The 24134-nt window shown below is 38.7% G+C and overlaps 1 protein-coding gene across 1 annotated transcript; it reads right to left on the reverse strand.

Annotated features, from left to right (window-relative positions):
- Nucleotides 1–100: 100 nt before the first annotated feature.
- Nucleotides 101–23561, reverse strand: LOC146384168 (carnitine O-acetyltransferase-like). Its single transcript, XM_084936036.1, has 15 exons — nt 23452–23561; nt 22989–23122; nt 20116–20412; nt 17995–18113; nt 17787–17840; nt 16896–17061; nt 15549–15723; nt 12684–12862; nt 9800–9900; nt 5983–6102; nt 4064–4186; nt 3288–3423; nt 2856–2918; nt 1443–1580; nt 101–1076 (listed from the first exon to the last, which is right to left on the reverse strand). The coding sequence occupies exons 2-15, from the start codon at nt 23016–23018 to the stop codon at nt 885–887; spliced, it is 1893 nt and encodes a 630-aa protein (XP_084792162.1). The 5' UTR covers nt 23019–23122; nt 23452–23561; the 3' UTR covers nt 101–884.
- Nucleotides 23562–24134: the final 573 nt, after the last annotated feature.

The raw sequence follows: 24134 nt of genomic DNA on the forward strand, positions 1-24134 counted from the left end.
GAGTTAACTTGGGTTTGGAATACAGCATTGGTCTGAAATAGCAGGATAGTTAGTAAAAAAAAAAAAAAAAAAAAGTAAATTCTGCACTAAATATCCTTCTAACATTAAGACTTGATTTAGGCTTCTGCAGGAAATCTACATCCTAACTTGCATAGTACCGGAAAACCCTTTCCCCCCCGTACACCATAACCAATTGAAGGCTCAGAATTAAAATACCAAAATACAAAACCATGAATTACAGAGACAAAACAAAAAATCTCTAGAGAGCTGATCGGCCTGGTGATATCCTCTGAGTTGTGGAAAAGGTAAAAGTGTGGGGACCTTCCACATGCCATCAGTTCTTCTGTGTTGACAGACAAATTGCATATTTTATCATAGAAAATCTCCTGGACAGTTTTTTTCAAATATTCTGTGTAAAATCATACATTTCAGTTTGTTTTTTAAATTAGGTACTTAGTTGGACACATTGTACTTGCTATTAAGCCTTGACATTATGGTCATATATCTGCGCCTTAAAACAGAATGGATGGAGACCTTTTTGCTTCACAATAATTAAATCTTTTTAGCCACCTGTACTTCTTTTTTAAACACAAAAATAGGCATCAAATTGACTTCAAAAACAGAATTGCCTGGACAAGTTTGAATTCATTTTAGATTTTCTCTAACACTTGGCATCAAATGTATACAGGTTCAAATATATAACTCACTTAAATCTTTTAATAAGTTGTACAAACTTGTATAAACTTCTCATTAGTGATTACAATTGACTACAACTGATCATTTCTTTTTACCAGCATAAACATTTGCTTGACCAACAGTGTTGGTCAAGCAAATATTGCATTCAACAAAAGTGAAAAGCCACCACTTTATTCACGTCTTTGTTTTCACAGTATGGTCCTCATGTCCAGCAGTGCATCCTCCACAGCTTTTTTCAGCTCTTCTGAATTATTTTCTGTGTTTGTTTTGAAGGCTGACATCACAAAAGTCATGTCATCCTTCAAAAGAGTATAGCATATATCATATGTTTTACGTTGATGAGGACAAGCACATGGAAGACAACCAGATTTGGACTGCACCTTGTGAAGTAGAACAAAGTTTGACATAGTGGTTAATTATTGTGTTAAACAATATAGTTGTTTGATATGCACTTTGTGAGAATGATTGAAACCTCATTAGCAACACAGCTAATACCATGTCATATAGCCTAAGGGTGTCCTTGATCTTAATAGATGTGTTGTGTTCATCATAACTATCAGTTGAGGCTGAAAACAAAAATAATATTTAAACAAAAGAATATAAATGAGTCCCTTCCTCATCAGTTTGGAAAGATACCAATTGGAGAAATATTAACCATTTTTTGCAGCAGACAGAAGTTTGATTATGTCTCTAGTAATATAATACTATTAAGACTTTGTCAGCTCAATTTCAGCTGTGCTCCTCACCTGACTTGTAGCAAGTCGATAGTCAAAAACTTTATCAAAGGAGGCGTCTGTGAAGATGTCCGGCATGGGAATATTTTTCTCAGTTGCTTGGTGCTGTAGACCCAGGAAGTGCCCAAAGACTGTCTGTCCACTAATTTCCTATTACAAAGAAGACAACTCACAATGTTTGCACAGGACTAAACATGACCTGTAGAGTGCTTACACAGCATTTTTCAGACAGTCTCAGCACAACAGCAACAAAAAAGTCAGATTCTTTTATCTATGTTTGCATGGGTTTTTTTGTACCCCATAGTTTTATATCCTATGGTCATCTTCTTAAGCCTAGATTATACTAACATGGACATGTAGAGCTAAGTAGCCATTCCTGATATACCTCTTTGAAGTCCATTGCCTAGGCCCATATGCAGGTGGTACATTTTGATGAAAAGTTTCATTTTGAAGAAAAAGGTCATCTGGTCTCAGATTCAAGTAGATGCGAGCAGACTTACAGATACACAAGGGATAACGTAGGCTTTCTGTAATTATACAGTCTCCATTTATTTAGGTTACCCATCCTTTGTTTTTACCACGGCTGTATAGAGAAGACTACAATCTAGTCATAATTCTAGATTGTTAGGTAAATACAATCTCTGATAAACTACAGAAAAACTAAGCCAAAACAAAGAAGCAGTGTGGGGATTTTTAAGGTGTTTTATTTTTTTAAAATGACAGTTTTCTGCTCTTGGAGCATTCAGCACTAAAGAGAAAGGCCATCAAATAATTTTAGAAGAGCAGTTGTTGCTGCCTATCAGTATGACAGTATGTCCTCTCTTCCCCAATCTTTGCCGTTCTTTCCTGCATTTATTACCTTGTTGGTATCAGTGTGGAGTAGAGTTCAGTATCTTTACAGGAGTCTTAAACTTTACACTTTTATTCATTGCCAATTGATGTCATATTAATGTGAGTGTCACATGTCCCCATAATTTACATTTATAGCATATTTGAAGTTTCCCAGAAATGTCAAACAGCATTTTTTGTACCATGTCTGCAACAATCATCTGTTTCAGTGTCTGTCGCTTTAAATCAACCTGGCTGCTGCACTGCCCCTTTCAGGAAAGGATCTGAGTGATGGGAACAGCCAATAGGAACAGCACAGCTCATTCTGTAGTCTACACAGCTGCTCATACAGACTAACAGTGTGACTTCCATCACTCTCAACAATGATGTTATTTTTAAATACAGCTGAAAGATATGTAAATACAGAGCTTGTTAGTGGTGTTGTGTTTACCCAGCCTGGATTTAGAGGTGCAAAGTTTGTAAGCTGATTTTTACTGTAGTGTGGTGCGTGTTAATGTTAACATTTTGTTGTCCCATTTAACAGGAACAGACTGCCACTAAACTGAAGCACTGAGCAGTTTTGTCATTAAAACTCACCATGCTAGTGTTCCAGTTGTGCACTTCTATAGCTTTCCTCAAAAGATCCACTTTCTCTGTGTTCTGTACAACAAGATTACAAGTTACAATTCATCACTTGTAACAAGGTAGTGTTTATGACAGAAGTTTGTAATCTAAAGCATTACATACCAGCAACATGCAAATAAGTGAAACTGTCAGCTTACTTCAAATACTGAAGTGACACCAAAGAAAAGTAGGCAACAGAACAGAGTGTTCTGCAGGTAAAAAAAATCCCATTCAGATTCTTCATGGGGATTGATTTGATTAGTCATAATGCAATCATCCACAGCAGATGTATTGTGAACTCTGACATAATTTTCTGTGGCACTGAGTTTTATATTCAGTGTCAAAGAAAAATAACTCTACCCACAATCCTAGAGTGAAATACCTGCACACACACCCTCCCCATACCTTCTTGTTTGGGTCATTAAAAGCCATGACAAAGGCAACTGAGGCACTTGAAGTTGAGGGGATTTCACCTACACGTCCCTGCCTGAACAGTCGCATTGAGGCAGCTTCATAAGATGCACAGTGCTGCCGGTGCACCCTGCCAAGAGATTGGAGAAAAATATTTTAAACAACCTGTGTTCCAAAATGAAACCCCAATTCCAAAAATGTTGGGATACTGTGTAAAAACAAAATATAAGAGAAGTCAATGATGTGCAAGTCAAAGCTATGTTCTAGTCACACTAGAATATTTTTTTTTTTATTCTTTATCTTTACAATGCATGGTTAATAAACAGACAAGTTTAAAACTTCAACATTTTGTTGGTGCAGCCCAAACCTTCTCTAAATTGAGAATTGCAACCATCACCAGTCTCATACAAATGACTTCATTACAGCTTAACAGTTGTAATGAAAATCTTGTGTCAGGCCCTTCAGAAGGGTCAGCTGGCTACAATCTATATGCCTAAACTTTATAGCCTGCTTAGTAATTAGATTAACAAAGAAATACATGTGCTTTTGATAAGGATCAGCATTTTATGTGAATGTTAAATAAGCTTTGCTCTCAATTAGGTCTATGCAGGAAAAAAAAAAAAAAAAGTTAAATCTGTGACTACAGCATTTTATATGAGTGTGAACCCAGGTTGTTACGGTTAATGAGTTTAGGATTGTCTGTTCCATCTTAACTTGGTAAAGAAAAAGTCAGCCTACAGAAACATCTCCATAAGGTTTAAATTACTCACCTGTAGTAGGCCAGCTGTATAGCCATCTGTATGAAAGGATCAGGGCTCATCTTGTTTGCTTTTAAAAAGTTTTTCCCATAGTGGTTGAATGAGAGAATACTGAAATCCAGGTCTTGGACGATTCTGTTGTGAAGAGGATAGGATAACAGATGTGTTTGTGTATTGCATGCTCCTGTTATAAGTATTGCTATTAAAATATGTATATATGCCTTGTTAAGTATGGAGAATGGAGGTAATGAACTATGGAGTTTTGCACTGCAATTTCTCTTTTCAAAATCAGGTCACCGGGAGAGGTTGCACCAATGAAGGGAGGCAGGACAACACACAATGTATAAAACAGTAACTAATGATCAAATGCAGACTGAAAAGTGTCTTCCTTACTCACGTCAGTGCATCATGGGAAGCCCCAGCAACCTACACCTATTTCAGTGTAACTAAAGAAAGATTCAGGGTCACCTGATCTAGCCCTACCTGTATGCTTTATCAAACAGGAAAGCTTTAAGCCTAATCTTAATCTTAAAAGTAAAGATGGTTTCTGTCTCCCGAATACAAACTGGAAGCTGGTTCCACAGAAAGGGGGCCTGAAAGCTGAAGGCTCTGCCTCACATTCTACTTTTAAATATCCTAGAAAACGAGTAAGTCTGCACTCTGAGAGTAACAAGTGCTAATGGGGTGATACAGTACCATAAGGTCATTAAGATAAGATGGAGCCTGAATATTCAAGACCTTGTATGTGCGGAGCAGGATTTTAACTTGGATACTGGATTTAACAGTGAGCTAAAGATAAGCCAATATGCCGTTTTTTTTATGTCACTGCCTAAGGACAGCATGTATAATGTGAAACAGAAGCGGTCCCAGAACAGATTTATCTGGAACACCATAAATTAACCTTAGTGTGTAAGGAAGACTCCCCATTTACATGGACATCAGATATGGTTCTAACCACTGCAGTGCATCATCTTTAATTCCTACGGCATGCTCAACTCTATAATAAAATATTACAGTAATATCGAATGCTGCACGGAGGTCTAGCAGGACAGGCACAGAGGAGAGTCCACTCTCAGTCATGTTTGTTGCTTGGATAGAGAAAAAAAAAAGTAATGAACCCTGTACATAAAGTAACATCTGAGGGATGGTTATTTATTTATTTTAAATGGTTAAAATTATATGAATCAAAAATTTCTTTTCAGACTCTCTCAGCCTAGCTACAGTGTTGAAAAGAAACCTGGGGTTATTTTCTTCCTCCTCAGAGGCCTCATGACATTATGGCCCACAGAGGGTTTTCCATTTCAATGAGCCCCTGTCTATAGCTGGGGGCTCATTTATAAACCTTTTAGTTTTAAAGTTGTGCTCCATTGATAGTTACTTTGAAGCAAAGTTTAGTCCATTTAAAATCAAACTCATTTGTGCATGTGTGAACATTTGATCACACTCTGGTGTGGATCCGACCAATCTAAACTAACTATAAAAGGTGTACATTTCAAGTTTGAGCTAAAAACTTCCCATAGCAACATACAATTTGCATTCTCATTGTAGCAAAGTACTATGGATGTGCAAAGGTCTGCAGGGGCTTACAACTAGCTGTGAAATGAATGGAAATTCTCTGTTCTCCAATAGTCCAGGATTACAGCACCTTCTTCCAATGTTTACTTTTGTTGCTTCTGCCCCAGACACATCTGGCCAATGAGCAGACTGAACATGACGCATTTTGCTGCGCTTGAAGTATACTTTGATTATTCTCTGTATGAAAACAACCCAAACCACAAGAGTTTACAAACTCATTTACTGATTTGAACTAAATGAACTATAGGTGTGAAACCACCCTTAGTCGTGTTTATTTGGGTTTTTCCTCTGGGGATGGATTTTTGTTTTCAGTGGGGCTATGCAACTAAAACTTGAGCAGTAGCTTTTGTACTCACTTATCAATACTTTGTTTGGCCTCCTCAATTGCTTTTTTGATGTCAGCTGTGATGTTGAAGTGTAGCTTCTGAGGTGTGGGCAAAGGCACCGTGGGAGACTCTATGATCTCTAGTTTCTTGCTGTATTCCAAAAAGGAGAAAAAAAAAATACAACTGACAAACAGGGAATGCTACTGAGGGGCAGAAAAAAGCCAGCACAGGTAAAACAATCTCTTATGTCAATGGACATTTCTATCAAGAGACTTTTTGCAAGTGTGTTGAAAGCTTAAGGAAAAAAAAAAAAAAAAAAAGTATGAAGTCACAGATGGGCTTTCCACCCACAGGAAGCATTCTAGTGTGTTTTGGGTGGCAGTCAGAGGCACAGGCCCTGGCAAGCTCTTTAAGTTGGCTATTGGCACATTGAATGTCACCTCTCTGGTGGGAAAGCTGGAGTTAGTGGTGTCTCTAGATTGGGCAACTCCAGTTTGAAACCACAGTAACTGGACTTTTACTTTCATAGCGCTTTGTTACCCTGAGCACTCAAAGCCTCAAGCATCTCCAAAGACACTTTTATAATGTCAAGAAAGCCAGCATTGAAAGAGATCCCATCCCCAAGAACACTTTTTTTTTTAAAACCCTTTGTTAAACATTAAAGATAAAAACCTGAGTATTAATCCACATTAGTATAAATAGCTCTAACAGGTTACACCACCATTTTTAAAGTAACAGATCCCTAGGGCTTAATGTCTAGGCTACAAAACTAAACCCAGTCATAGTCCAAGAGCAGTGATCTAGAGGGGAGCTGCCAGAACAGGAGTGGCTGGTAGAAGAGCTTCCGGAAAGTGGCATTCAAAACTGGGCAAGCCTTCTTGGATTGAGGTTCTGGTTCCACAAATTGACAACGCCTAAGCTTTTTGTCTAAAATTTGTGCACACAATCAAATTCCAATAGTTGTACATGGAGTTACATATCTTCCCCAAGGATAATTTGACATGCAGACTGAAGTAGCTGGTGAATCCATCCTTTGGCATGGGTTTCATAGATTGTTGCTTCCCTGCACTTCTGGGCCAGAAAACAAGTCCTGACTGTTGTCTGTCCTTATGTGCCAAAAGACAGTTCAGAGTAGCCGGCATTGTCGAAGTTGTTAGGTGGGGTGCTAGAGAGTACACCACCAAGCAACTTTGTCCTATGGGGAGACTTCAATAATCATGTAGGCAATGACAGCAAGACCTGGAGGGGTGTGATTAGAGGAATGGCCTGCCTGATCTGAATCTGACCACACTCAGATTAAGATCAGTCTGTCCATAACATGTTCAAACATAAGGGTCTTCATGAGAAAATGTGGCACCAAGACATCGCAGGGTGATGAAAGGTGGCGGATTGGACAGATGCTGGCAGACGTGTAAAAATAACTCAATTGTTTGGTAGTGGCTATGGTGGAGCTTTCACAGATTCAGTAAAATTAGCAAGTGATGGAGGCCAGCAGGTGGATGGGGGAAAGGGGAGGCGGAGGTGGAGAGACCCAAGGCGGCCGCCGGTCCGACTGTCAGGTGAAATGAGCTTCAGGTAAGAAGTTATGACCTGCAGTCTATCTGGGTCAGATATAAACCAAGTTTAGGTGTAGTTTATTTTCGTTCTGCTAACTTTTTACAGTCAGTTACAATAACTGGTACTGTGTACTAGCTAGCATGACGGACTTTCTATACAGTTGGGTGGGTGCTATGATGTTACTGGTGAACTTTATTTTATTCATATGGTTAGTTAGTAGAGTTGCCTACCATCCTGTAAAAAACAGAATCCTCTGGTATTCAGAGTTAATATTATGCGTTTCGCATTGAGCTGAAAAGAAACGCGATTTGTCCCGTACTTCAGCTACAATTAAAAAAAAAAAAAAAAAAAAAAAAAAAGACAAAAAAGCTGGAGTTATTCTGCGTCTTTACGCTGTCAGCTGCCTCTTCTCTCATTCCCCCCCCCACCTCCTGTTGCTACTTCAATCACAAAACTGATCAGTGATCAGCTGATCAGCGTTTCTGCCGCAAGTCCCGTCTCTCTTGCTTGTTTATCTCCCGCTTTGCGCCAGAAAGAGGAAACTAGCGGAGGTCGCGTTAAACAGCAGAAGCGCCTTTAAACTTGATCAGCTGTTGTTAGAATTTATTTAATATTACTTTCTAGTATCAGCTGATGTTTGTTGGAGCCACAGCTGTAAAAAGTGCTGGTCATGATATCGGTTTGGTTATCTGGTGAGAGGGAAACATGAAGATGAAACCAGGAGATGTCCTTACTGAATCAGAGCTGAACAGGTGATGGAGAAACAGGTTGACCTTTTAGGTGACATGAATGAGTTGAAGGAAAGCTATGAACCGTTTCTGAGAGACAACTTACACCAGGATCCTTTTCTATGTAGCTGACAGCTGGTAACTGTGCAGGGGCGGGTCTAGCAAAGTTTTGCCAGGGGGCCAGGTAGGGCATTAACAAGGAAAGGGGGGCACAAAGAAATACTTTTCTTTCTTATTCTCATTTAAAATTTCTAGCTTTTAACAAATAATTATCTGAATCTTACAACCAAAGTTTTCATCTGATGTCAAATTTATAGAAATCCATTATTGTACATAGTAAGTTTTTTTCAGGGTCCCAACATAATTTCTTCAGAAGAAATTACTGTACATGATGCCAGTATTTTCCAGATACTGTACTAGTACTTTGTGTAAAATGCCATCAAAAAGTCAGTTAAGTTTTATTCTTTCTCACCTGTCTTTCCGTCTCCTTTCACTTTTAAAAGGTTGCCATGTTAGAAAAAATATTTTGCCCTGCCATGCCGTTTATTGATGTGGTAAATAAATAGTTTATGAAAATATCACTAAATCTGTCATTTATTATTTTTAATATTCAGTAATAGTCACGTCTTACTTCTAGTCTTCTCTGTCTTAATTTCAGGTTTCCACCATATGTTGTAGATAGTTCAGGAGGTTAACTCAACCAAGCAGTCTTTGGGTTTCGGCTAAGTACTGTTTAGAATACCAGAATAGGGAGGATGGTGTAGGTTTAAGTTTATTAGATTGATACATATGTACCAACAAGACAGTGTACATCACTGTCACAACGACGTTTGTTTTCATTCGAAGGCTTTATGGTTTTTCCTATAATACCTGGTGGGCCGGTCTCTAGTCAAAATACCCGGGCTGATTTTTTGTCCCAGTCCAGCCCTGTCTGTGGCTGTATGGTCTGGACACTTGGGCTGAGCGGTCAACTAAGCATCACCTTGTGGTGAGTTGATGAGGTGGTGGGGAGGATGCTGAACAGGGTTGGCATGCCTAAATGTGTAAAGGTCCACTGGGATGATCTGGGAGAAGAACCCCCTGGTCCAGGAGATCTTTAATCCCTACCTCCAGTAGAACTCATCTCAATATCCTGTTCAGGAGTGAGCTGTTCATGGGACTTTTGCCGGCTCTGTAATGATGTGGATGTTGTACCACTACATTGTGGTGAAGTTAGCTGAGGGTAAAAGGGAAGCTGTTGATTTAGTTGGTCAAGCTACGTCCCCATGCTCACTTATGGTCAATGAATTGGCGGAAAGAATGAGTTTGCCTTTACAAGCAGTGGAAATGAGCTTTCTCTGAAAGTTCTCTCCTTAGGCTGTTGCCTCCATGTCCAAGCCCCAAGCACAAGGATCAGTCTATCCTTGTGTCTTATAAATTTAATGGAAAAGAAATACACTTGTCTGTGTTAGGGGAAGAATAATGTATTTTTAGAAGTCACCTTGCCTCATATTTGAGCTTTTGTTAACAGACCAAACAACAAAACTAAACTATAGAACACTGCATTTTAAATGTATACTTACATGGATGCTGAAACATAATCAGTCAAGGTCATACCAATTGTACCATCTGCACAACTATGCGAGACGTTGTTACCAAATGCCCCATCTTCTCCAATAATGAACTGAAACAAAGAAGGCAAAACAGCCATTAGCATTACGTTTCAAGCTGGATTAGTCTATATCTTTCAGTAATTAAGACATTGTGCTTCAGTTTTAGTTTTGCTCTGTAGATCTTTAGACTGTCTGCAAATTGTGACGCAAGAATACATTTTAATTCAATACATTATATAAGGCCAAATCATAGCAGTTGCCCCAAGTTGCTTTATATTTTAATGTAAAGAACCTACAATAATACAGAGAAAAGACTAACAATCACATGTTGCAATTGGGTCATATGGTACTGTAAAGTCTTAGTAAGATGGAGTGTTTATTCAGGACCTTGTATGTTGTGAAAGTATTTTAAATTAGATTGTGGATTTAACAGGGAGCCAATGAAGAGAAGCCAGTATAGGAGAAATCTGCTCAAAGAAGAAGAACTAATAATTACAGTAGTTCCACCTAGAAGTAATAAATGCAGGAATTAGTTTTTCTGCATCACTATGAGACAGGATATTTCTCATTTTATGCTTATGCAAATGGAAGAAAATCAGTTCTACATATTCATTTAACATGCACACCAAAGGACATATCCTGGTTTACAAGGTCTCCAAGATTCCTCACAGTATTACTGGAGTCAAGGTAAGAACTTTGAGTGTAATAGAGTTAAATACCATATTGCTAAGATTTTTTTGGGACAGAGTACAATAACCTTGGTTTAATCTGGACCAGGAAGGAAATTAGAGGTCATCGAGGTCTTTAAGACATTCTTGCACTTTAATTGTTGTGTGTCATCCGCATAGTAGTGAAAATGTATGCTATGGCTTGTAATGAAACTACCCAAGAGAAGCCTGTAGAATGTAAACAGAACTGGTCCTAGCCAGTGTTGATCAAGTTACTTGAAAAAAGTAATCAGTAACTAATTACTTCCCCAAAAAAGTAATCCCGTTACTTTACTGATTACTTATTTTCGAAAGTAATTAATTACTTAGTTACTTTTTAAAAACATGATTTACAACCTGAATAGGTGATAAAGCGATAGATCTTTCAGCCCAATTCTACTTTTTCTGCATAATCCATCATACAAAATGTAATCAAATGGAAAGTTCCCTTTTTAAAACTTGTTTTATTAGTTTTAATCTTTTAACTTTATGCATCAAGCAAAAATGTAATTATATGCAACATTCTCTGACTGGAAGAAATCTGTTTAATATTTAAACCTTTTTTCTGCACATTCCAGGACATAAAATATTTTTTTTTTGTGTGTTTACACTCAGTCTTTCAAGTAGATGCAAGTAAAACACAGCAGAAAATAAATAACATCAAAGACTAGCGGTCCTTTTGCTCTATTTTCACCTGTAAAGCAGGAGTAGGGTAGGCGGAGGTTTCCCCTGGTGCAGGTGTGCCGCAGCAGTCAGTTGAAGAATCCGCGAGTTTCTCTGTGAATTTCCCATTACGTCGTAGCGCACTCTGTGCTTGCTTGGAAGTTTAGGGGGGTTTTTTCGCTGTAAAAAGAAGTTTTCTTTCCACGCACAACGGACGCTAATGTTTTTGTCACTTTTTATGGAATCAAACTTAAAGTAAGGTCAGTACTTCCACGCTTTAAACGCTGCACGCTCATACTCTGTCCCGCACTCCATATATTATCCATTGTTGATCTGCATACAGCTGTTGTCACGAACGTTGCACTTGCTTACGTCACTGTCATGAGACATTCTCGCAAAAAAAAAAAAAAAAAAAAAAAAATCACGGTTTTAGTAACGCAGTAACGCAGCGTTCCTACGGGAAAGTAACGGTAATCTAATTACCGTTTTTGCAATAGTAATCCCTTACTTTACTTGAAAAAGTAATCGGATTACAGTAACGCGTTACAAGTAATGCGTTACTGCCCATCTCTGGTCCTAGCACAGAACCCTGTGGAACTCTGATCCCTCGGTCTTGCTGTCTCAGATCGACATAGTGGTCGGGAGATTTGGAGTCAACAGTATCCATGACACACAACGTAACGTTCGGTCATGCGCAAAAGCATCAGCTCTAAGAGCCGTGCTTAGAGAGTGCTTTGTAGTGAATCAGAAGAGTCGACTCCCACTGAACGAGAGCCAGCTCCTCACTTAATTTCCTTTCGCTGCTCAGCTCTCACACAGTGGCTCAGCTATGCTCCAATCCCTCCATATTGTGGCCAATCACATGCGAGGATATAGGATAATATCATTATGTGAAAAACAGAGGATGAGAGACGCAACAGTCAAGTGGAGCGTGCGTCTGTCCTCTCAGCGAGTGAGACAGTAGACAGCAGTGAGGAGGGCTGTGAGAGTGCATCGCAAAAACACATAAATATGCCTGACACCCGTAAACGAAGCAGCATCTGGCTGTAGTTCAAAGACTTTTGTCTCGGCCTTGGTCTCGTCTCAACTTTGTCTTGGTCTCGATACCCTCTGGTCTTGGTGTTGTCTTGGTTTAGGCGGTCTTGACTACAAGTCTATTAGATACCTATTGCATGCTCTAGTCACTGTAATAATACATCATTGTCCACAGTACTGAATGCGGCACTTAGGACAATTACAACAACAAACCAACTAACCGTTCAACCTAGTTGCACCTAAGGTTTTAAAGTTAAAATTTATGATTTGTTAGAATATTCTTTGTACTCACTTCTGTGATTTTGTATCCAATTATATATGCATTTTTAAAATACTTTAAGTGATGCTAGAATTTTTTATTAATTAATTAATTTATTTTATTTTTTTTACACCTTAAAGAGCAAACCATTTTTATACAAATGAAGTTTGTCTACTATGATTCAAATCACCTGTACTGATTTATCAAACCAGCGGTTGGCACTGTTCCACTGGCTGCCTCCTCCATGCACCATCTGGAGGACATTACCTCTGGAGTACATGTCATCAGGCACTTGAGGGATGGCTTTATCCAGACATACTACACAGATGCTCCTCTGGATAGCTGACAGCGCTTCTTTGTTGGACTTATCTGGACACAAATGCAACAGACAAAGCATACATGATACCCATTCATATTCAGTCAAATACTTATGCCTACTTACACGTTTAGAAGTTAATACATAACTTGTATATTACCATTGATAATAATAATAAAAAAAATAATTCATTGTTGACCAAATATTGCAGTTTATGTTAGTCAATAGAAACTGAATTAACCAGAGCTTTATTATGTTGTCCATATAGGGAAACGCCATTTTAATACAAGGGTGCTCTCAAATGCACTGTTATCTTGTCTCTGTCCCCCTGTCCCAGCACTTCTGCTTTTCAGGGGATTCTTGGTGTCTGTCACCCAGATTATCACCGCCATTTCCCCTGTGATAATGCTGACTTTACTTTTATTCACTAGTAGTTAATACCAAGACAATTGAATGACCAAAAGAATTACAACCATATGGAATAAACTTTTGATCCCTTTTCCTCTAAAACAGTCGTTTTGATTACAAGGACCAGGCCGCAAGGACCACTCGCATCTTCAAACGGACTTTGGGTGTGTCAAGATGGTGATAAAACTAGGATAAAATAAATAAAAGATTGAGTCAGTTGATTGTAAGGGGTCACTTATATGCTATTTGTTTGCATTAACCATCAGATCCTAAGCAGTCTGTGTGACAAGATAGTGTTACAATGCCAGTTTCATATATGCATGCATCACTTTGGTTTTTTTTGCAGTGTGTGAAACTCAAGGTTCTATTTGCTGGGGAGGAGGAGGTTGATTTTCCTGCCTCTGTCCAATTTCCCCCACGTCTGCTAAATTACTTTTTAGTGTTCAAAGTAGGTTTAAAAACATCCCTTCTACTCTTTGCATTACACCTTGAAATCAATTGTAACAATACAAAACCAGTTGGTGGAATAAATGATCTCAAATGTCTAAGGAGGAAAGCATAAGAGTGGGAATACTGTGCATATGACTAACACAACATACTGTTTAGTAGTAGCACAGTCCCATTAACAGCTGCATTTTGGCCAATTTATATAAACATTCCTATGCTCCGTTAAGTCCAGTTCTTCTTTTTTGGAAAATATTTTTATTGAAAAAAGACCACACACACACACACACACACACACACACACACACACACACACACACACACACTCTCTCTAGAGGAATATAACAGTAACAGAAGTACATTTAAACAGGCAATACCTCTAGACTAGCAAAATAAGAGATAAAGGGTTGCCACTTGTGAAAAAAATTTGGCTGTGCAACCTCTCAACGTATATTTAATTTTTTCAAGTTTAAAAAAAAAAACCAAAAAAAAAAAAAAACCATGACATCTTTAAGCCACCGGGAAATAGTAGGATACTTAACAGACTTCCAATGCAACAATATTGGACGTCTCGCTAATAGGGATGTGAAGGCTATAATATCCTTTTGTGTGGAATCAAGTGTAAGTGAGCGAACAGGAATCCCAAATACAGCAATCAGAGGACAAGGATGAAGAGTTACCCCAAGAACAGTTGACATAATAGCAAAATACCCTGTCCAGAAACCTTGTAGCTCAGGACACAGAAAAAAAACATGTGGCTAAGGTGACAAGGAGAGCCATGGCATTTATCACATTTATTTTCCACTTCTGGATACAATTCAGAAAGTCTAGACTTAGAGAAATGCACCCTGTGTATGACCTTAAATTGAATAAGTCCAAGACGAGCACAGGAGGTGGAAGATCGTACCCTCGCTATAGCCTGTTCCCAAGACTCCTCATGTATTTGAATTCCTAGTTCTCCTTCCCATGTACACTTAAGCTTAACATTAGAGTGGTTACTAAAAGACAGGATAGTATCATAGAGTTTCAAAATGGTTCCTGTGTGATGAGGAATAAATGATAACGTAGTTTCCCACTGCTGTTCTGGAGGTAAAGAGGGGAAATTTGGGAAACACTTGGCAACAAAATTTCAAATTTGAAAATAGCGAAACAAATGGGTAATAGGGAGATTATAACGAGAAGACAAGTTGGGAAAACTATCGAAAACACCATCCACATATAAATGTTTGAACTGTTTTATACCCTTGTCACACCACACTGAGAATGTCGAGTCCAAAAGTGAAGGGGGAAACAAATGGTTGTCGCTTAGAGGACCCGAGGAAGACGGCATTACAAAATTAAAGTGACGTCTAAACTGAAACCAGATTTTGTGTGTGTTAAGAACCCGTTAAGTCCAGTTCTGCTCCGTTTCAATAAATTCCTAGTATTATTACAGAACGGCAATGTGTGAGGTTTGGCTGTAAACACTCAGAAAAACAGGACAGAGTTTACTGAGCTCAGTTTAGTGGAATCCACTGGTGCCCATTATACCCTTATTATGAAAACATCACCCTTCGTCAAATTAATGAACACTCATAGTGGCAACTCTTATTCCACATGCTCTTTTCTACCTTTTTTTAAATGAAAAATAATAAATAAAATAAAGCTATGCTATGAGATGAACAGGGTTTTTCCAGAGATTCAATAAAGCAGTTTGGTTTTCACTGACTACTTAATATAACTTTCTTACATGGAGAAATTCCAATTTTACCTGGCCTCTTATGATCAAGTATTACGTTGTTTAGTTTTAACATCAGTTTAGCGCTTGCATTACAGTGTTTCCCAGTTAATCCCCCTTACATATACATTAGCTTCTTTACAACTGTACAAAAGCATAATTGTGCTCACCTTGGATCAATCTGTCATAGCATTTGCTCCAGGAGTCACGATTTAAGGAGGTGAGGATGCCAACAGGCTCTGTGCTGGTCTCCAGCGAAGAGCTGCATATTCTCTCCAGCTGAACACAAAGCTGGTGCACAGTCAAAGGAGTCCCATCACTATTGTAGACATCCACCATAAAGAACTGAAGCAAGGACACACACAAAAGCAAGGCTCCTTATTGGAAGGGAGTGTATGAGAGAGTGAACTTGCTCACCATAAGAGAATAAAATAACTGCTTATAAAACATTCCTTCAGAAATTTGGATGTGCATAATCTGACATAGAGCCATTTAGCACAGAGTTTAATTTTTATTTACACTTATTACCAGTGTGAGCAAAGAAACCTTTTGCCATGATCACCATCCCATGCAGTCTGATGGCTTTTGCTAATCTGCAGCATCAGTGCCAGAGATGCCAGCAGGATCAAACTGATCCTCAAGGCTGGAAGCATCATTGGTCAGAAATGAGGTACAGACAAACTGCTCTACATCATGGACATTACTCCCACTCAAGTCCACACTTCTGAGGCAGCAGAGCTCCTTCACCCTCTGATGGATTCAGCCTCGCTGCCATAAAGGATTCTTCAGGAATTTTTTCCTATCGATTTCTGTAAAGCTGTATAATAACTCCTCATTCTATGACAGGTGAACACACGTGTCAGGCATAAGATCCCAAACACTTTGTTTATACCTGCATGCAGCTGTTTTTCTTAGATTTATAGTGTACATATTATTTATTAAAGCAATTTGAACTTCTCGTCTACATGATGTCAGTCTAATGTTTTTGTTTTTAGCCCAACTTTATTTGTAATTTTGTGCTATAAGAACTGTTGTAAATACAACAAAAAAAATAAAAATTCTCCACTCGTTCATAGTATAATGCCCTTACCAGGAGCCTGTGGCAGTTTTTGTGCGAATGTGAACACTGGTGCACACTGTGGATTGATGTTCCTACCGCACACCCAAAGTCAGCTGTGAAAGGCTCTAGAATTGACTCCCCCCATAAAATGATTTATAATATAAATGAATTGGCAGAGTTCCTGAAAATCCTTGTCTCTAGTGCCTGTGATATACATATTACCGTTTATGTTGAGGGCTGAATCTCAACAATATTGGAGAAGTATGATTTGTGGATTGTGGAAGATGCAGTTGCAGTTAGCACAGTGAAAACTGTGCATTCTACACCTTTTAAACTGCTTGATAATTTGATCTTCAACTTCACTTTTTCTACTAAGATGCATTATAACACCATTCTTTGTAAACTGATGAATACAGTCCCAGAATGTCAGACAAGTGTGTGATGATGTGCTCCTCACCTGACTGTTATATGCCAATGTAATGTATCTGGAAGGGTAAGAAGTCTTGCCATGGAACACAACAGAGTCCATCTCCAGGCCCGGAATACGGCATGATGATAGCAATTGGGAATACTGGTGCATACACAGGGGTTTTCCTCCCAGGTAATCAACTGGTACCGTCTCACTGTTAAACATGATGCCCGTGTCAACAATTTCTTACTGTTCATGTCTGAAGCTATGGCACTTTGATTAAAGTTAAACCTCAGCCACATAAGAAACAAGGACTTATTTTTATGTGTGGGAATAATACTAAACAGTGAAAATCAGTATCGGCCTTATAAGGGAAATGCCAACAATTTTATACTGCAATGACCTGAAACTTCCAGGATATGATCACATGATGTGTTTATGGTATACCTGGAACTCACAATTACTCATTTCCCTCCTGACAGACCTAGATATATATCCACAACCCTCAAAGCCATTTCAAATAACAAGTGCAAGTACAAGTACATTAGCATGGTGTATGTGTATTTGTTTTGTTTGCAAGTTTGCTTTCCACAGCTTTTGATATTTCACACCAACTTTGACAAAACAAATTAAAATGTGATTAGGAATTAATAGCAAGGTAGCTAAGCTAAGAAAAGAAAAAAAAAAAAAAAAAAAGTTTTGACCATGTAATGTGCATTTCCCCACACAAGGAAAACAATGGACATTTCAAATGTTATCAGTCCTGGTTGGAGGTTGGAAACCCAAATGACTATACTGTAGTGATACAGTAAACCCAGATCCTGTTAGCACCATTCTCTTGACAGGAGGTAATCACAGAATATTGAATTTTAAATAATAACTCTATACCTGCCACTTTCTAAGCTTTTACATTTTTTTACTTGAGCTGATAATACTCACTTGTCACTCATAGTCTTGAAGTCCAAAATAGCTCTTATCACTTTGGCAGCACACCTAGGCAGAGAACATGATTATTTAGTTAAACATTTGCATGGCATTGACATAATACAACGTCCATAATATAGCAATCAGAAACGGCCAAGATTCAGACCTTCAGAATCTATTGTCCCCCCCCCTTCACAATGCAGTATACAGTTATATAGTTCACCTTATTTGTCCCTGCTTATCCCTGAAGTCCATTCGGGGAAAGGAACCACTGATATTTGAATAAGCCACCACAGGCAGACGGTTGTCAAGATAGTCAGTCTGCACCATATAGTCTGTTAACTAAACACAGATAAGTGCAAGAATGTATTACAGTCCATCCAGAAAATTCAGGATTGTGTTTGTGCAACAATAAGTTAAATGTAGTTGATAACATCTGCACTTTTATTGAGAACTTGCTAGTACTCAACTAGTGTATCTGTTGATCTATTTATGCTGCAATTTATGAAGATCTATATCACTGACATCAAGTCATAATTACAAAAAAAAAAAAAAAAAAAAAAAAAAAAAAAAGGTTCTATAGTGAGTATTGTGAATTTTGAGCATACAACTTGAGGTACTTAAATGTATATAGCCAAGTTGACTAACAGACAGGAGACAGAGTGACTGTTATGTGAAGGCTGTGTGCAGGCAGGAAAAGGACCCAAAGTGCAGACAGTCGGAGACAAAGGGTGAACTTAAATACAGCTTTAATGTCAGTGCGCCCCAGGGCGGCTGTGGCTACAATGTAGCTTGCCATCACCAGTGTGTGAATGGGTGGATGACTGAATGTGTAAAGCGCTTTGAGGTCCTTAGGGACTAGTAAAGCGCTATACAAATACAGGCCATTTACCATTTAATGCTGAACTCCAAAAAGTAACAAAACTGAGACTCCAAGGTAAACTTATGCAGACAGAACACACAGCTAGATAAGGGTAGATCACGACACAGACACAGAGAAACACAGGGCTTAAATACACAGAGGGAGCAATCAGGGAATGAGTAACAGGAGGGAAACACAGCTGGGGCAAATCAGGCCTAACGAAACAGGGGAAGCAAAACCAGATACATTAACATAAGACATGGACCTTCAAAATAAAACAGGAAACAGACTGAACTTATAGACACAGACTCACAAGCAGGCACTGTAACAGAGATGTGGGAACAGGGCAGACACAGACACTGACTGGACACAGAATAGAGGGAGCATGGAAACCCACACCTGAGAACTACATAATCAAACATCAAGAAGAACTGGGGAAAAATTAGAAATGCAAAACAGAACCCAAAACCTTCACAAAAACAAACTAAGATAAGAACACCAATAAAAAGGTACAAAACTGAAACCACTGGGTCAACAACCCAGGTACCCTAACAGTCACAGTGGTCCACTGTGTAACAAATGGGACAGAATTTAAAGGCATATAAATGTAAATAACTTTAGTGCGTTTAATTTCAAAAAGATGGGGGAAAAAAAATGTTTGCTGGGAATTCAGTGGAACACAGTCTTTCTGAAGGCCAGGGATAAAGCCATCCAGAGTGAGTATCTAATTAGACACCATTTTTTCTTTAGCTTTTAGGCTTGGGCCAAAAACAGCAATCTCAGTTTTTTCTGAATTTAGAAATAGAAAAGCTTTTTTTATTTGTGCTATCTGGCTTCATGGATCAATATAGCTGGGCACCATCTGCATAGCAATAAAAATATATGTTGCGTTTTCCAATATTACCAAATTGAAACATCTATAACATTAAGTATTAGTTTCACTACAAAGCCCTGTGGAACTTCTAAGTATGTGAGTGCAAGAAGGACTCCTAATTCATGAACAAATTTGAATTTATCATATAAATACATTTAAATCAGTGCATTACATTTCTTTTAATACCAATGAAGGCTTCTGCTCTCTCTAGTAAAATGCTATGGTCAGCGTTGTTTAATGTTGCACTCAGGTCTAGTAGGACAAACACAAAGACGAGTTCATTGTGAGAACCAATGAAAACATAGTTTATCACTCCTCGGCAGTCTTGATAAGAACTGAGAATTATTAAATGAAAAAGGTTAGAAATTTGTGTACATTTAGCTAAGATAGGACCAGGTAAGGGCTTTTTCAGTAAGAGTTTAATTTTACCAGCTTGAAAGCTTGTTAACAATGATCAAATTTCAAAAAACAAACAAGTCAAGTTTTGAAGATTTGGATAAATTAAGTCACTACTTAAAGCTAAAGGAATACGAGGCTCAGAGCTCCCTGTGAGCTTTCATAACAATCGCACCTATAAGCTCCCCCTTCAGTGCTGCTGTTAGGCTTACCCAGTTGTCAGTATTGAGAGCCTTCTTTTCTAGGCCTTCCTGCAGTTTTTCTCCAACGCCTCCTGGTTTCAGGAATTCTTGAACCAGCTGTTTTGTTCTCTTCAGCTCATCCACCTCCACAAAGGGCTCCAGGAGTATGAGGTAGCGCTCACAGGTATGCTGAAGTGTGGGCACTGGCTGAGTTGGCAGGGCTTGTTGGTAGGTCAGGCATCTGCCATTAACCCAAGTCCTTGATACAGGCTTCATCAAATGGCAGGAACTGACTAAGGCACAGGGTTTCACCATGCCCATCTTTACCTGATAATTACAAGAACTACTGAGGTGAAGAACAATATGAGTAATAAGAGAACAGTCTGGCTGGTCAACAGCCAGTGAAACAATATATGGATTGAAATAAAACTAAGACTTAAAAAAAAAAAGACAGTAAAATGAGCATTATGCTAGCATTAACTGAGAGTGCTGAGAAAGAAAGAACTTTAAAGTTTTGTACTTTTCTGCATAAATGATCTAAAACATCATCTAACTTCCTTAATCTCCAAAGAGTAGATAAAGTATGATGAAACACATGATTGATTATTCATTTGCTGAGGTACTGATACAATATTCATATCCAATGGGGAAAAGAGACAAGACTTGAAAGATTAGTCATTAATTTGAAGAAGAAATGATGAGTATAAATGTGTGCAAATGTTGGATACAAAGCACTTTGGTGTATATTTAAATTTAGAAAAAAAAAAAAGCACTGTTGGAATGGGTGAGGTTGTATAAAGCACTTTGAGTGCTGAAGTAGAACAGAAAAGTGCTATATAAGAATCAGTCCATTTACCATTTATAGCGATAAGGTTCTGGGTTTAAATCCAACATCTAGCTAGGGGCTTTCTGTGTGGAGTTAGCATGTTCTCCTGTCTGCATGGGATTTCTTTGGGTACTGTGGCTTCCTCCCACATCCCAAAGACATGCAGTTGTTAGGGTTAGGTTAACTGGAGATTCTAAATTGGTCATAGGTTGGAATGGCTGTCAGTCTGTGACAGACTGGTGGCCTGTACCCATTTATTACTTATGCAGAAAAGTACAGCTGGGATTGTCTCCAGCTTTTGCGTACTTCAAATAAGCACTTTTATTATGATTTTTTTTTATGACAAAACATATGTGACAAAGTGAAAAAGATTCGGGTACAAATCAGACAGTTTACTGATGGACCTCTGATATTAGTCACCCATATAGTAACAGACTCAAGAGTGGATCTGCCCTTTTTATTTAATAATAATAATAAAAACTCTTTGCTAAGGTTTATGACCATTCATTATGTTTGTTGATCTAATATCAGCCTTTACTGATCGATGATGGCTTCCTCACAGCCAACGTTTCACATTTAACTAACCTTTCATTTTGGGTATTTCAGTATATTTTTGGAAGATGAGACATTTTAAATAAGGAATACAGATCAAAAATGTAAAATAAGCTGCTATGAACAGATCCAGATGTGATGAGCTGGGAAATGATCGTACTGATCGAGCCCAATCATTGATCGAGCCAAATTGGATCAGGGACTGAACCGATCTGGCTTTATGATCTAAAATGCGATCAGTTATGGATCCGTTCTGCCGTCCAAGTGTAACGTCCAAAAAGTTAGATTATTACCAAGTATAGTTAAATCAGACCTTCCCAAAGTGTGGGGGCCGCCCCCTAGGGGGGGGGGGGGGGGGGGGGGCGCAGAGCCATGCCAGGGGGGCGCGGGATGAAAGGGGGGGGGGGGACAAAACCCTTGGACACTGCTAGCACTGGAGCCTACACAAACGCAAAGCAGGAGATGAAGCATTGCTGAATATGTTTCCAAACCAACTTCATTCTAAGCCAAAGAATAGAAAATATGGTGAAGCATATCTTCCCTTTGGCTTCACCTGCACAAGTGCCGAGGTAGGTCTCCCCTGCAGAATTAGTTTTCCCTTCGTAGGGAGCAGCGCTGGGCTGTTTAAATCACGGACAAACAGTATCCCACATTCTTTATTTTTAGTTCACAAACACTTCTTGTAATGACTAACTACTCCTGACATTTTGGAGATACACATACTATACTATATGCAGTAAAGTTACAGCGGGATACAAATAATATCAGGCTGATCCTGCCACGATTTGTTCCCCCGGTTCAAATCCCGGACAGACAGTATCCCACAGCTGTTTATGTTTTTAAACCTATTTTGCACAGAGAGGCATTTTTTGAAAAATGTGTTGATAGCAATGTTGAATATTATTACACAGGAAAAAACAACTACACCTAAAATAATCACATCCTGACGCCTCTGCCTTTCTGAATGGAGGGACAGTAACTGCGTGTGTATGTAAGCGTGTAAAACCTGCAGATAGTCAGATTAACAGTATTTTGTCTCTGCCATTCTGCAATTCATCTCATGTAAACAATAACGTGGAGCACAGCGTGACATGAAAAAAGGCACATACCTTTGACGTTGCGTGACCAACTCTGTATTCCTCGTCCACACGTAAACGCAAAAAAGGAGTTTTAAAAAAAATCTCAGTTTTCGGTGATTCGAAACGCCGTTTACGTGTGGACGAAACAGCTGCGTTTTCAAAAAATACCCGTGTAGGTGCGGACGCAGCGTAAAAGAGTTTATTTTCTTACTACCTGTAATTTATCGCAGATTACTTGTATTTGCTTAATTGTTTACTAAATGTTTGAGGTGTGAAATAAACCGCAATGGAGCAAAATATGGGTGTGTGTGGTTGGAGGATGTGTGCGTGCACGTGTGCGCACGCGGGGGGGGGGGGGGCGCGCGAACATTTTTCTTGTAAAACAAAGAGGGGCCCAGCAAAAAAAGTTTGGGAACCACGGAGTTAAATAAAAGGATATTTCTTACCACAGTTCTGGTGCAGAATCTCAGTATCATATTTCCACAGAATGACGCTGGACGGTATTCACCAGCGTAAAATAAGACGATGAGGTGTTCGCAAACGAAGAACTTTGCTCCCAACACTCACACGAATGCTTTACCTAAATAAACAGGACAAATACGAGTGTGACATGTTCTCAGGATTTAATGTTTTTTTTATGCAAGTTTCTAATGTTACTGAGATACATAAACCAATGCTATATTCAGATTTAGCATGCCCCATCTGGTGGTGGACAAGCTTCAAAATTCTTCAATTCTTGAAGAGACTGTTCCCTTACTTGCGTGCATCTGAGAATCTATCAGTTTGTTACCGACATGGGTGGGGATGATGTCATATTGTACTGCCCCGTGGGTGAAACAGCAAGTGTTTAAACAGAAGAACAGGTACAGCCAAAATTAAATTAATATATAGGTTTTTTTTTTAACTTACTTTAAGACGCCTTGCAGTACAAGCCAAGGGAGAAGAGCAGGGACTTAAATAGTCAGAGTTAAACAGATCCTAGAACTAATGGCTCTTCTTAGCGATATTCCACCAATAGGAATTTTCCACTTGTGGGGTTTACACCAATAGCAAACTTCCACGAGCTGGTTAAGTTAACTCAGTAAGGTAACCCACATGAAATGGATGGTTTTAGCAGCATCTGGCCTATCTAAGAGGGGCGTTTCATGGATCATGTGACTTTTATTCCACACTAAATGATCCCTATGAATGACACCTATTCTCGTCACAAACATTATGACATGATGATAAAATTGTATAGGATCTATAAAGAACATAAAAAGATAACTGGAAAATGCAACACTGTTGCCAAAAGGGCACAGTCAATAGTGCAGAAAATCATTAATCTGGTTATTTAGCGCAAATAGCATTAAAATCAACATTTTCATTTAAGTTAATGATTTTATCTCTCAGTGTGCTCTCGGTGTTGCTGTTTATTTAAATTGGATCCATTTGCAGTGGATTAAAACTTACTCCCCTACAGCCTAATAAAGGAGACATGGAAATCACTTTGGTTGTCAACAGATCAAAGTGAATCAATAATTTTATTCTTTAAAAAGGAATTCTTGGTGTGTGTTCTGTGATGGTATGCCTTGCTTATATAAACTGTAATC

Source organism: Perissodus microlepis, chromosome 7 (assembly GCF_051167445.1).
Source record: "Perissodus microlepis isolate ML-2025 ecotype Zambia chromosome 7, ASM5116744v1, whole genome shotgun sequence".
In the NCBI taxonomy this organism is placed as follows: Eukaryota; Metazoa; Chordata; class Actinopteri; order Cichliformes; family Cichlidae; genus Perissodus; species Perissodus microlepis.